Source organism: Portunus trituberculatus, chromosome 15 (genome assembly GCF_017591435.1).
Source record: "Portunus trituberculatus isolate SZX2019 chromosome 15, ASM1759143v1, whole genome shotgun sequence".
In the NCBI taxonomy this organism is placed as follows: domain Eukaryota; kingdom Metazoa; phylum Arthropoda; class Malacostraca; order Decapoda; family Portunidae; genus Portunus; species Portunus trituberculatus.
In genome coordinates, this window is record NC_059269.1 from 12,952,019 (window position 1) to 12,966,128 (window position 14,110).

Genomic DNA, 14,110 nt, shown 5'->3' on the forward strand with positions numbered 1-14,110 from the left:
AAGCGTTTCTGAATATGGACCTCTAGTAAAGAGAGGCAGAACGTGAGGGAAATATGTGTCAGCGATCAGTATAGAGTTCCTCCCCCGTGACTTATCTCCCCCTCCTCTCTCTCCTCCTTCCTCCAACAAGAGCAAGGCGCTGGCAACCAAATTAGGGAGGAGTTGAGTGTCTCGTTAGGGTGTGACTGACTTCCGTGTGCAGTTCGTCAGCGCCGCCACCCCCCGCTTTGTGTGTCACCCTTCCGTTGTCATTACTCAAGTCCCGTTGCTTTGGAGAGAGAGAGAGAGAGAGAGAGAGAGAGAGAGAGAGAGAGAGAGAGAGAGAGAGAGAGAGAGAGAGAGAGAGTATAGGGGGCAGGAGGAGCGAGTAAACAACATCCATTTTTCTTCATCTGAGCATCAAGTTGCGCATCACTGACAGGAAGGGAAAAGTACCAAACATTTTGACACCTGGTGTAAACTTTCCTCCCTTAAATTAATCGTTTTGGGAAAGAAATAAGAAGAAAAAAAAGAAACTGGTTCTCAAATAGACTGTGTAATCAATTTGTCAGTGCCGAGTTAACAAGCTTTAAAAGAAATGGAAATGGAAGAGTAAACTTATTATGGATGGTTATAGGTAGGAATAATATAGGCCAGCCATGTGTGGACCTATTGACTTCACACTATTTTCCTTACTGGAGTTGCTGTTTCTTACCTGATAGACACAGATTCTCAAAGTAATCCACTCCATCTTTGTCCACCATCTCCAGGCCTTCCACTGCTGAGCGCCGGTCGTATTGACTCAGCTGGCACTGCAGAGTTACGTAGTCGTACTCAGCGCTCCGACACACAAAGCGGCGCTGCGTGAAGGGACAAGTGTGATGAGAAAAAAGACATACCTTTAATCTCTTCAGTACTGGGACGCATTTCTATCTTGAGATTTGCGTACGATTAGACCATTTTTTTGACATTAAGAAGGGTCAATGGAGGTCAGAAGATTAATGGCCAGAGTCTTCACTATTTTAATTCCTTCATTACTGGGACGCATTTCTACCTTTAAATTTGTGTACGATTAGACCATCTTATTGATATTAGATGGGTCTATGGAGGTCAGCAGATTATAATGGCCAGTCTTTACTATTTTAATCACTTCATTACTGGGACGCATTTTATTGACATTGGGAAGGGTCTATGGAGGTCAGAAGAATAATGGCCAGAGCCTTCACTATTTTAATCCTCCACATAAGTTTTTGAAGCTGTATAAAATCACTAAATAGCAAGCAGAATGAATATGGAAGCGCGTTATGGTACTTCCTTTTTTTAATTTCAAGCGGAATTCTTCAAGGGTACAATTGTGGGATTTACGTACAAGACTTGCCACTTATTATCTTGCCTAACTAGTATATGAGTTAGTTGGGATCTTTATTTCTCTAGTTTTTGTGTTTGTCTTTATTAGCACTTGTTGTGACTATTGGGTATACTCGTACTAATTTGAATATTCACGCTGGAATGAGGAAGGTGAGGAAAGTGGCTATTAAGAGAAGCTGTAGAGATAAGTGAAATTTGAGTTCATTCCACACACACACACACACACACACACACACACACACACACACACACACGATGGTTAGTCCACTTTTGTCAGCCCTGAGGTGGAACGCAGACCACTTGTTCCTGCCGCTCTCCCTGTTAAGTGGAGTCAGTGGAGTTGAGATTTCCACACGCGTTTAGTTTAAAGAATAATAAAATGATCATTGATGTATTTTGAACATGAAAAAAAAAGAAGGAAAGAGAGTTAAGGTCACATAAAAGGATAAAATGATGAGAGGAAAGTGGTAACAACATAAGAAAAGATAAAAACAGAGAATAATTAAAATAAAGATGAAATAATTGAGTAACATGAACAAGGTAAAAATCTGAAGAAAAAAAATAATATGTCTAAAATTAAGAAGTGTTGCCGTCTTACCTCATTGAGACACGCCGCCATACAATACTCCTTGGAAGACACGAAAATCTGAGCATCGTTGTGTTTCTTGAGCACCTTGTTAGGCACACGCTCGAAGGTCCACGGTCTGTTGCACACCTTATCTGCAATACAAAGAAATAAAGCGTGTTTAAACCCTTGCTATATACTCTCATGCTTCGAAATGATAAGAATGCAGTGTTTTGTAATGTTGGTAATGTTGATGGTCATAATTGCTCTTCCTTCGTGTTCCTTTACGTTCCCTTCCACCGAGACAGACTCGTTAATTACCATGTGTCTGATACGAGAACAGTTAGTAAGGCGGGCCACTCTAGTAATTGCACGTTATAATGACAAGCTGTACATTACTACTACTACTACTACTACTACTACTACTACTACTACTACTACTGCTACAAATTATTACTATTATCATTGCTACTTCTACTGTTACACTACTGCTACAACAACTACTACTACAACATCTACTACTACTACTACTACAATTACTATTATCACTACTACTACTACTACTACTACTACTACTACTACTACTACTACTACTACTACTACACTGCTTCTAAAACAACAACAACAACAACTACTACTATTACTACTACAACAATCATAACTACTACTACTACTACTACTACAAATACTATTGCCACTAATACTACTACCTTTCCTTTGCATTATGAAGATATAACCCAAACGAAGCTTCCACCACGTATGTTGTTATTCCTATTGATCATTTTCTTCACTAGTGACGGAGGAAACAGAGAGAAAACTAAAAAAAAGGACTGTGAAATGAGAGAAAAGAAGGAATACACTGGAAATCCCATTAAGGTCACACGGAATCACGGAAAAAAGGCGAAACAGGTAAAAAGAGAAAAGAATTGAGGACGAAGGAGTGGGAAAAAGAAACGTTGGAGAGAGAGAGAGAGAGAGAGAGAGAGAGAAGGCAAGTATGAGTAAATGATTAAAGAACAAAACAACAAAAAGAGAGCAAAAAAAGCAATAAGGAAGAAAAACAAAGAGGAGGAAGAGACGGAGGAGGAGGAGGAGGAGGAGGAGGAGGAGGAGGAGGAAGAGGAGCAGAAGAAGACAGCAGCAACAACAAAGGCAAAGAAACAAAGAACATAAGGTGAAAGAAGTATGAGAGAGAGAGAGAGAGAGAGAGAGAGAGAGAGAGAGAGAGAGAGAGAGAGAGAGAGAAAGGAAAGAAAGAAAGAGAGAGACAGAGAAAGAGAGAGAGAGTGAGAGGAAGCAGGGACGAGAAAACCCATGCCTCGGTAACTGCCCTCTCTCTCTCTCTCTCTCTCTCTCTCTCTCTCTCTCTCTCTCCCTCCCTTCCCACATTACAATTCTCTTTACCGAGGCCCCGAGTCGCTGGCCGGGGCGGTATTGCTCGCTTCTATTTGTGTGTGTCCCTCGCGTTTACCCTTCGCTGTTTAGAGAGCTCAGACGGGGCGGGCGGGAAGGGCAGGAGGGAAAGGAAGGGAGTGATGGGGATGGGGGATGGGGTTCCGTCAGTCAAGGTTCTAAAGGACGCTACCAGCACCCGCCGCACCACGTCAGCAAACTCGGGGACGTGTTGCAAGGATGAGGAAGCAAAGATATCATTCCTTGAAGTTCACGGATGAAAATTATACTATCTGGTTTAGTTAAGTTAAGTTTAGCTGGGTGTGTGATGTAGTTCTTGTTTTTAGAGGTTCTGTAGTGTTGTCCAGACGCGTTGCAAGGATGAGGAGACAAAGATATCGTTCCTTGAGATTCACGAGGGACGAAAATGATAGTCTTCTTAGTTGTAGGAGGTTAAGTCAAGTTCAGCTGGGTTTGTTTCGCTGGATATGTTAGTTAATGGTCTTAAGAAGTTCTATAATGCTGTCAGGACGTGTTACAAGGATGAGGAGGCAAAGATATCGGTCCTTGAGATTCACGAAGGACGAAAATGATACTCTTTCCTGTTTAGTTAGGCAAAGTTAAGTTCAGCTGGGTTTGTTTTGTTGGATATGTTAATTATTGGTCTTTAAAAGTTTCGTAGTGTTGTCTGAACGAGTTGCAAGGATGAAGAGGCCAAAAAAACGTTCCTTGAGCTCCACAGGGTACGAAAATTATACTCTCCCTGGATTAGTTAGGTTAGGTTAGGTTCAGATCTGTTTATCATAAAGTTCTTGTTCTGTAGCAGTTTTGTAGTGTTGTTAGAACTGGTTTCAAAGGGCATAGAGTTTTATTAGTCAGTTTTTCATGGGTGTTTTTCCTTATTTGTGTTGCAGGAGTCGTGTTGAACTATCATTAGACTCATGCAAACACACTGTGAATGTTTAAGGAAGTCAAGATGAGACCCGAATCATTAATTTTGAGACTGTTTCATTTCATTGTCAAAGGTTGCAGAGATGATTACTTGAGTTCCCATGGTTATTTGCGCCATATTCAGAAACACTTCCTTCTCTCACCATGACCATTTTCAAAGACCACAGATACAACTAACCGAGTTCTAAAGACTATTACTCCTGTTAATAATGCAGAAAACCTGTTAACATGTCACTAAAATTACAGAAACACCATTAAAAACCCGTGTCACCACAACCAGAGCCCTTTGAAATAATGAAGGTGTTTGTTACTTGTTAAATCACATTAACTATACAAACTTCCTTCAAAATACCAATGACATCCACACTACCTGTTGTAAGAAGGCGAGATAACCCACCTAAGGATCTGGATATACGAATTACTGAAGTAGCAAGTAGTAGTGGTGGTGGTGGTGGTGGTGAGAGGGTAATTTCGCTTTCAAACTTCCCACTACCATCAATCATAATCACACCACAACGCTTTCACCACCCACCATAACCACCACCATTACTCTTTCGTCAGCCTTTCATATACCCCTTTCAGCTTCACGGAAGGATAACACACACTGCCATGCATCATCATCATCATCATCATCATCAACAATATGACTTCACAACAGGGTAAAGACCTCGAATTTTTATTCCTCGTTGGCTTCCCGTCTATTCCAGGTGACTACCCAAAACTCCTTATTCTCAAAGTCTCTGCCCTCATGCTCTCTCTCTCTCTCTCTCTCTCTCTCTCTGGGGCGTAGTACAGTTTCACCTCATCAGAGAAGAACTTGGATTACACAGCTGATTCGAGTCCATACGTCGTGAAATAGCTTAGGAGAATGAGAGCGTGGGAGGAGGAGGAGGAGGAGGAAGCAGCATGTGTGTGGGTCGTGATCGCTATAGGGCGCCGCTGACCTGGGAATCTCTCATTTATACCTGACAAGAGACACCTCAACTTTTGCCGTGTTTCATCTATTCGTGACCTCTTGGCTGCTCCAGACTCTCTCCTATTCTTTCTCCGCCGGGTTACAACGCCACGTGGAGCACCGCCGGCCGTCCACTTCACGTATCACGGCGAAAGAAAAGGACCATAATTTGTTCAGAGACACGACACACGGCAAAAGTCTCTCAGGATGACAAGACGAGACTTTAGTGAGCGACCTTCTCTCTTTCGCTCTCACTGTCACTCTCTCTTAATTCCAAAGCCACTGCCCAATAGCCAAGTGTACTTCTCGCCCGTGGCTCTCCTGCAGGCGGTCTCCCACACCCTCCCAGGCTCAAGGCTTCTCCATCAACACGTCGTGACAGTAGTTTATGAAGGGTATTATTCTGTCCGTCATGGAACTCTGCCCACCACTGTTATCAAGGCGCGTTTTATTTGTGGCGACATGTGAGGGCGGGAGAGTGAAGAAAAAAAAATGCCAGAGAGAGAGAGAGAGAGAGAGAGAGAGAGAGAGAGAGAGAGAGAGAGAGCAGCATCACCCAAGGGTCTCACTATTCTTCCCTCTCAGCGGTGATATAATAACTTCATGAATGGTGTACCGCAGGAAGTGTTGTCTCGGGTCAGGGAAGAGGGCAAGCACGCAGAAAGAGGAAGAAGAGAAGGAGGAGGAGGAACACTATGCATTCCCTTCCTATCCAGACTATGCAATTCTTTCCTATCCACTCCAGGCTACTCACACTGACCAAGAGCTCACACAGCGCCACTAAAGAGCTTAATCGGCCTGCTCACGCCCCTCCTCACGCCCCGGGCACCGTTTGTAGACACACAGTGAGATGCAGCCGAGAGTCGTGGGAACCTGAGACTCGCCCATTACGAGTGACAAAGGTTAGTCTGTAATCATTCCCTGTGCTCCTCCACGTCTCCATCTCACCGCCCCAGCTGCTCCACCGTGGTAAGTTGTCATTGTATCTGCATTGTCTGTTACTGCAGGTCGCCTTACCGCAATAACGTCACTCTTTTGTTAGTCTCTATTCGATGTACGGGTCACGATGTCTTTTGCGAGTGTTACTAGTGGTGGTGGTGGTGGTGGTGATGCTGTGGTCGTGTGATCTGTGTCTCTCTCTACGCCTGTATTAAAAAATGCCTTCCTCTCTCACTACGACAATTTTCAAAGACCACAGAGACAACCAACCGGGTTTTCAAGACAGTTTCTCCTTTTAATAAACTAGAAACCTTGCCAATCTATCACCAGAACCATAAAAATACCCTTAAAAACACGAGTATCTTCAACTGGAGCCTTTGGAAAACAGTGATTGTGAGAGAGCAGAGCGTTTCAGAATACGGATCTCTGTCTCACGTACTGTAGTGTACCCAGTTTCCTCTTGGTACAGATAGCAGTGGTTCAATGGGAAAGTATACTCGAGCTGTACTGTATGTTGGTCATGACACGCCATCTCTCGTTTGTGTGTCTGTAGGGGGATTTTACGTACATCTAACTAGTGGCGGTAAGAGTTGTTTTATCACGTAAGTACTTTCTCTTCAAAAACTCACATCACTTTCTATTCGATGTGTAATTATGACGTTCACTGGATTTTTTTACATCACTCCTAGGAAAACTGAACGTACAGACACCCTAGCAAGCTTTAGTGACTGTGAGAGAGTGGGTTTTATGATGTATTTCTCTTCAAAGCAAAAACAAAACAAAAATTCCAAGCTCAAAGTCGTCCCAGAAGAGGAAGAAAAGAAAGGACCATCATCACAAGCAACAGCAAAGGAAGAAGAAGAAGAAGAAGAAGAAGAAGAAGGAAAGAACTACCACCTGCAACATTACCACTACCAGTAATAGAAGAAGACGACGAATAAAGATCACAACCAACAGAGGAAGGAGAACAACAACCACCAACAGCAATAGAGGAAGAACAAGAAGGACCACCACCACCACCACCACCGGAAGACTACCACAAAGAGAAAGAAGAAAGATCGCCATGGCAGCTTCCATATCACACAGAAGGGGTGAAGACATGTGGGTAAACAGGCCGGAAAATCTTACAGACGTGTGTTGGGATTATGTTTTGCTTTACACACGTACAGGATTCAAAGGTGATATGGTTTCTTCCCTTGAGTGAAAGCGAGATGGCATTTAAAAGAAGTGGTAGAGGGAGCAATTGTGAGTATTTGCGATTTTATAAAGTATTACAGTTCTGACAGCAAACTTCCATCACTTCCCCGGAATACAAACGTTGCGGGTGTGTTTGGGGAAGGTTAAAAAAGGCAAAACATAAAAAAAGTACAGCCATTGCCAGAAATTGAAGGAAACCACGACGTAAGTCAACAAGAAACTCTAAAACTACAAAAAAAAAAAAAAAGACTGTCAAGGTTTGGAAGTACACACACACACACACACACACACACACACACACACACACACACAGCAACCCAAATCAAAACAAGAATATAAAAAAAGTAATATCAATAAAACTATTCTGATATAGACTAATAGAAACACACACACACACACACACACACACACACACACACACACACACACACACACACACACACACACACACACCAAACTAGTCCAGCGACAGTCACATCCCACGAGACGAGCATCCATCACGTCTATTTACACATCACACTGAGGAAAAATAAGGCAGGGAATCTGAAGCCATAGAGTATAACGGGGGAGTCCATTCATCATGTCTCACAAGGGGGTCGAGACGTGGAGGTGGCGGCGAAGGTACAGTGGTCAAGTCTAACTGTTCGTGGTGGTGGCGTGAGAGAGCCGCCGCTGGGGACACAACAATAAGAGCACAAGGAGGCAGTGAAGCGCAGCCACTCCTCACTAAACTCCCTTGTCTCACTCCCAGCTGTGTGTTGATGAGCGGCGGGCATTCTAGCGGGGAATTAATTAACTATTGCTGCCTGGACGGTCTGTGGGTGGTACTATTCACTATTCAGAACCGCTCTGCTCTTTCGTCACGAATGTTCTTTTATTTTCCAAGGCCACAGTGATGCTTAGCCTGGTTTTCTAGACTGTTTCGTGTGTTGATATTATTGAAAACTTGTCAATCTGTCACTAGGATCGTAAAATAACACAGAGGAACAATTATAAGGAGAAGAGATGTATAGTAATAAAATACACGGATGAATGATAAGATAACGATGAACAACAAGGAGAGGATGAAATATACAGGAAAAGAAAACACTTCCACATCTTATTAACTCAGATAGGGAGGCGGTGGCATTGTGGCTAAGGTAGTGAGCGGGATCGGACAGACATCCACGCGTAAGTATGCATTAATTACAGCCACATGACGCCATAAAAGGAAGAGGAGGAGGAGGAGAGGGAGAGAAAGACACCCAAGAGTACAGACAACATAAATACTTAATTAACCCAACAATTGACGTATGTAGAAACCCTCCCTGCATACATACGTGACACTAATTACCCGTAGGAAGATGAAATAAGAGCGAGGGAGTGAGCCAAGGTGTGTTATGATGGAGTATTGGAAACAGGAAGAAGGTATCAAGTAGGGAGGGTCACAGTGGGGTGGGTGTGATAAAGAAATAAAGGCGGCTGTATAGGGACAGGAAAGGTGAGGGGCGGGATTGTTCAGGCGTGTGGGGAGTATGGAAAGTGTATGTGGGTGTTGGTAGGGAAGAGAGGGCGTCGAGGGAGTACTTAAAGGAGATATAATAGTACCGGAAGACGCAAAATCATATCGTTGTTGAAGAAAGAGTACAATGATTACCCAGATAGTGTACCCAGACAGAGAAAGGTGTGAATGACTTAGAGAGGAGAATCAGTGCCTATTCTAATATATGGTGTGTACTGAGCAAAACATTATCATTAACACTGAAAATACATAAGAAAATAAAAGCAAACTAGTACGAGAAGGAAGGTATTGGAGTACAAGACAGAGAAAGATTTTAATGATGTCTTAGAGAGGAGAATCAGTGCCTATCCAAATACATGGTGTGTACTGGGCAAGACAATCATTAATACTAAGAAAACGTGGAAAAATAAAAGACAAACTAGTACGAGAAGGAAAGTATCGGAGTATAAGACAGAGAAAGATGTAAATGACTTAGAAGAAAGAACCAGTGCCTATCCTAATATATAGTGTGTACAGAACAAGACACTAAGAATATGTGGAAAAAAAAGGCAAATTATTAGACAGAGAAGGATAGTAATGATAATGTCTTAGAAGGGAGAACCAGCGCCTTTCCTAACGTATTTTGTGTACAGAGCAAATCACAATTATTAACACTAAGAACAGGTAGAAAAATAAAGGCAAACCAGTACGAGGAGGAAGGTATTGGAATATCAGACAGAGAAGGATAGTAATGATAATGTTCTAGCTGGTAAAACAAGTGCCTATCCTAACGTATGGTGTGTACAGAGCAAGACAAGGTGAAGGGAGGAGTGAATCGTGTGCGTCTTCCTGGGAGGTGTGTTGAGGGGGCGTCACGGTCCTGGCCACGTCAACACAGGTTTAATTGGTCGTTTGATCGTTTGATGCATCACTTCCTCACCGCTAATGACCCGTACACTGCAAGTAGGACAGGTACTAGTGGTGGTCTCTTGTCTACCTGAGTGAGTATAGTGGTGGCAGTGGTATTAACTAACGCGTATAGACTTGTTAACGCCTTCAGTAGTGTGATGCATTTTTATACGAGTTTCGGTAAGGTTAGCCGACTTTACTTATATTAGGAAGTTTCTATGGAGGTCAGAAGATTAAAGGCCAGAGTCTTCACTATTCTAATCCCTACGTAAGTGTCTGAAGCTGTATAAAAGCGCCAAATAGTAATCAGAATGTATTGGGAAACGCGTCTTGGTACTGAAGGGGTTAAATATGCTGTACAAAAGCTTTGATGTCTAAGTTGTATGACGCTTTTCCAGAGGGAGACAAAAATAGCTAGTAAACACCATGAACATCGACAATAAACAAATAAACAACATCAATAAACTAGCTAGATAAACAAATAAGAAAAAATGAAACGTTACTCTAATATTCCCCAAAACTTCCTACAACCAACTTACATAACAACACGCAACAAAAACAGCGCCTGAGGTGAGGTGAGGTAAAGTGAGACGGAGTTAAGTAAGAGCCAGGAACACGCAACATTATAACATTAGTAATACCACATTAGCAACAGTAGCAGGAGTAACAGCGGTCTACTTCAGCACATCCATCAACCTCTGAGCATTAGTAGCAAAAGAACAACATTAACAGGAATAGCAACGGTATACAACAGTGCACTCATCAGGTCTTCAGATCAGTAGCGGGGACAGAATCAAAGTAATGGGTTTAAGTTTGAAAAATACAGGTTTAGGAGAGAAATGGGAAGAAACTGGTTTTCAGACAGAGTGGTTGATGAGTGGTACGGACTCCGTGGTCATGTTGTTAGTGCTGAGTCAATAAGGGGCTTTACAAGATTAGATAAAATTATAGATGGGGATGATGGATGGAATTAGTTAGATTTGCTCATACAGGGACTGCCACGTGTAGGCCTGACAGCCTCTTACAGATTCCCTTTTTTCATATGTTCTTTTGTTCATCAATCTCTGAGCATTAGCAGCACAAAATTAGTAACATTAGCAGGAGTGGCAGGGGTATACATTAGCACATCTAGCAATGTCTGAGCATTAGTAGCACAACATTAGCACCATTAGCAGTAGTAGCAGGAGTATATAACAACACACCCATCAACTTCTGAGACCAACACGCACCATACCATTAGTACTACAACATTAGCAACATTAACAGTAGGAGCAGCGGCTTACATCAACACATCCATCAATCTCTGAGACCAAGACATAGTACCATAACATTAGTAGCATCAGTAGTAGACAAGGTAAGGAAAGTCACATCCATCAACCTCGGAGACCAACACAACGCATAGTATTAATAGCACAACACTAGCAACATTAGTAAGAAAGGTAAGTAGAAACACGTTGATCAGCCTCAGACTAACACTCAACATAGCATTAGCAGCGCAACATTAGTAGGAAAGGTAAGTAAAAACACGTCTATCAACCTCTCAGACAAACACGTACCATAAAATTAATAGCATAACAGCAACATTAGCAGGAAAAATAAATAAAAAGAAGCAGCATAGCATTAGTAGAACAACATTAACTGCATTAGTAGGAAAGGTAAGTAAAAACACCTCCATCCACCTCCCAGACAAACAGTACCGCAACAATGATGAAGGATATCACTCGCGTGGCCGTGAGGTGCAAGGAAGGCCCAGCGGAAGCCATCAGGACAGAGGGCGTGCAGAGGTGAGGGGTGAGCAGGCTGGCAAGTAAGAGTCACGCCACGCCACGCCACGCCAAGGCACGGCAGGGAAGGAGAAGGAGAAGGATCATCAAAAGAGCGTTGCCGTTTGATGCACTGTGAAAACCATGGAGTAGAGAGAGAGAGAGAGAGAGAGAGAGAGAGAGAGAGAGAGAGAGAGGTATGTGTTCGTGTGTGTGTGTGTGTGTGTGTGTGTGTGTGTGTGTGTGTGTGTGTGTGTGTACGCGAGTCAACAAGCCCTTCTACAAAGCCAAGAGCCAGCCAGAGGGAACATTTAGCGGATCCCTTGCTGGCCGTAAATCCTCCTTAATTAACACATCACCACCACGACCACCACCACTAACACCCTCACCCTTTAGCGGAGCCTCAGGGACGGTAAAGGAGTGAGGTGCCTACAGAGAGAGATTCAGAGGGGAGAATGCAGTCACCTTGTGGACTTGTGGACGGAACGTGTCTTAAACTACCCCCTAAGATCTTCCCTGTAGCGAGGAACGGGACGAGGCGCCGCTGGGATGGTGGAACTTACAGAAGCGCCTTGCTCTCTCACCACGACAATTTCCCAAGGCCACAGAGATGAATAGCAGGATTTTCAAGACAGTTTTTCCTTATAATATACTAGAAATCTTGCCAATCCATCACCAGAATCATAAAAAAATAATCTAAAAAATATAAGTATCTTCAACTAGAGCCTTTGGAAAGCAGTGATGGCGAGTGAGCAAAGCGTTTCAGAAAACAAGCCTTAAAGAGACAGTCAGATTAAAACACTTCAGGTCGAAAATACTCCATCCCTAAAAAGTACAGAACGTTACTCTATTTACAGCTACGTCTATACACTGTCTTTCCTTTGTGGGTGGCTCTTTCGTATGTATAAGGTTTCACAAGGACACAATCAGATTAAAACACTTCAGATTGAAAACACTCCATCCCTCCAAGAAACAGTGCAGAACGTTACTTTATTTCCAGCCACGTCTATACACTGACTTTCCATATTAAGTGGCTCTTTCGTACATATTAGATTTTGTAAGGAGACAGTCAGACCAGAACACTTTAGATCGGAAACATCTCACCCCCAAAAAAGCACAAAACGTTACTCTATTTCCAGCCACGTCTGTACACTGTCTTTCTGTGGTGAGTGGCCGTAACCTTTGACCTTGGAATCCCCACGCATGACTCTGCACAGTGAAAGGGAAGGGTATTTACACTGGTTATTTAACACCTTGTCCTTATAAGCTAAGAGATCAGGGGAGGCAAACAACGGCCTGCGAAAGTGAGAGGTTAGTTCCTTATCAATTTTACGTGCTTAGGAAGGGATGGAGGGGCTGAAAGGAGGGTGTTCTGGGAAGTATTGCAGACGGAAGAGTATGTGCGTGTGTGTGTGTGCGTGTAAGTGTGCGTGTGTGTGCAGGTGCAGAGACAATAGGCGCAAGAGCGGGAGATAGAGAGAAAGAGGCCAGAGAAGGAGGGACAAGACTGCAGTGAATGCTTTAAGGAACACAAGAGGTGGACTCCTAATCTGAGAGTTCTTATTTTCAACACCTCTGCGCTTTATCTCGGTCACTTTCACATATCTTCACTGTAAGTTAGAAAAATAAATAAAACTGATAATAAGAGAAAAAAAAGTAGAAAGATAACAATAAAAAGTGAGTGAAAAAAGTACAAATATAAAAAATGAGTAAAACACTAACAATTTTGAGGAGAACGTAAAATTGTAGTACAAAACCCCAGCTCTCTCTTCTTCTCCCGTAACAGAGCATCATTTCAACACACTTTAGCTACCTTTGTTGCATATCTTTTTTTATGATCTATGCATAGTACGAAGGAAATAAATGTATCAGTATCCCTCTCTCTCTCTCTCTCTCTCTCTCTCTCTCTCTCTCTCTCTCTCTCTCTCTCGCCGTCAGAAAAAACATACGACGTAGTTGATAAAGTATTAGAATAAAGTATGAATTATGATGCTTTTTCCTATATTGATCCTAGGCAGAGGAGGGCTCTCTCTCTCTCTCTCTCTCTCTCTCTCTCTCTCTCTCTCTCTGTCTCGCATCACCCCGGCAATCCACTACCAGCAGATACCTTTACCTTGACAAGGACACATTCTCACCCCCCCTCACGTCCCCCAGGTTCTACCCCGGTCGTTCCCAGGGTCGGGGATGAGTAGGCACGCGGCAGGGTAGAACTAGCAGGCAGGGGCGTGACTAACCATTCGTCCAGTGTCAGAGAGAACATCGTCCCTCAGGCGCGGTTGTTGCCCCTCTCCCCCCCCCCCTCTCTCTCTCTCTCTCTCTCTCTCTCTCTCTCTCTCTCGCCCGAGGCAATTAACCCCTCCAGGCGGGCATTCTCCGGAGGACGCCTCAGTTCTGCCGGCTCCTTCTGCTTCTCCTGTGTGTGTGTGTGTGTGTGTGTGTGTGTGTGTGTGTGTGTGTGTGTGTGTGTGTGTGTGTGTGAAAGAGGAGAGAAGGAGGAGGACGAGGAGAAAGAAGATGAGAAAGAGGACGAGAAGTAGGAGGACGAGGAGGAGGAGGAGAAGGAGGAGGAGAAGAAAGAGGAGAATAAGGTGGAGGAGTAAGAGGAGAAGCAG

The 14,110-nt window shown here is 43.4% G+C and overlaps 1 protein-coding gene across 1 annotated transcript in view; it reads right to left on the reverse strand.

Annotated features, from left to right (window-relative positions):
* LOC123504352 overlaps positions 1-14,110 on the reverse strand; it is an 86,383-nt gene that overhangs the window by 14,305 nt on the left and 57,968 nt on the right. The window contains 2 exon segments of the mRNA XM_045254817.1: positions 695-839; positions 1,946-2,067. Coding sequence (XP_045110752.1) covers positions 695-839; positions 1,946-2,067 — 267 coding nt within the window.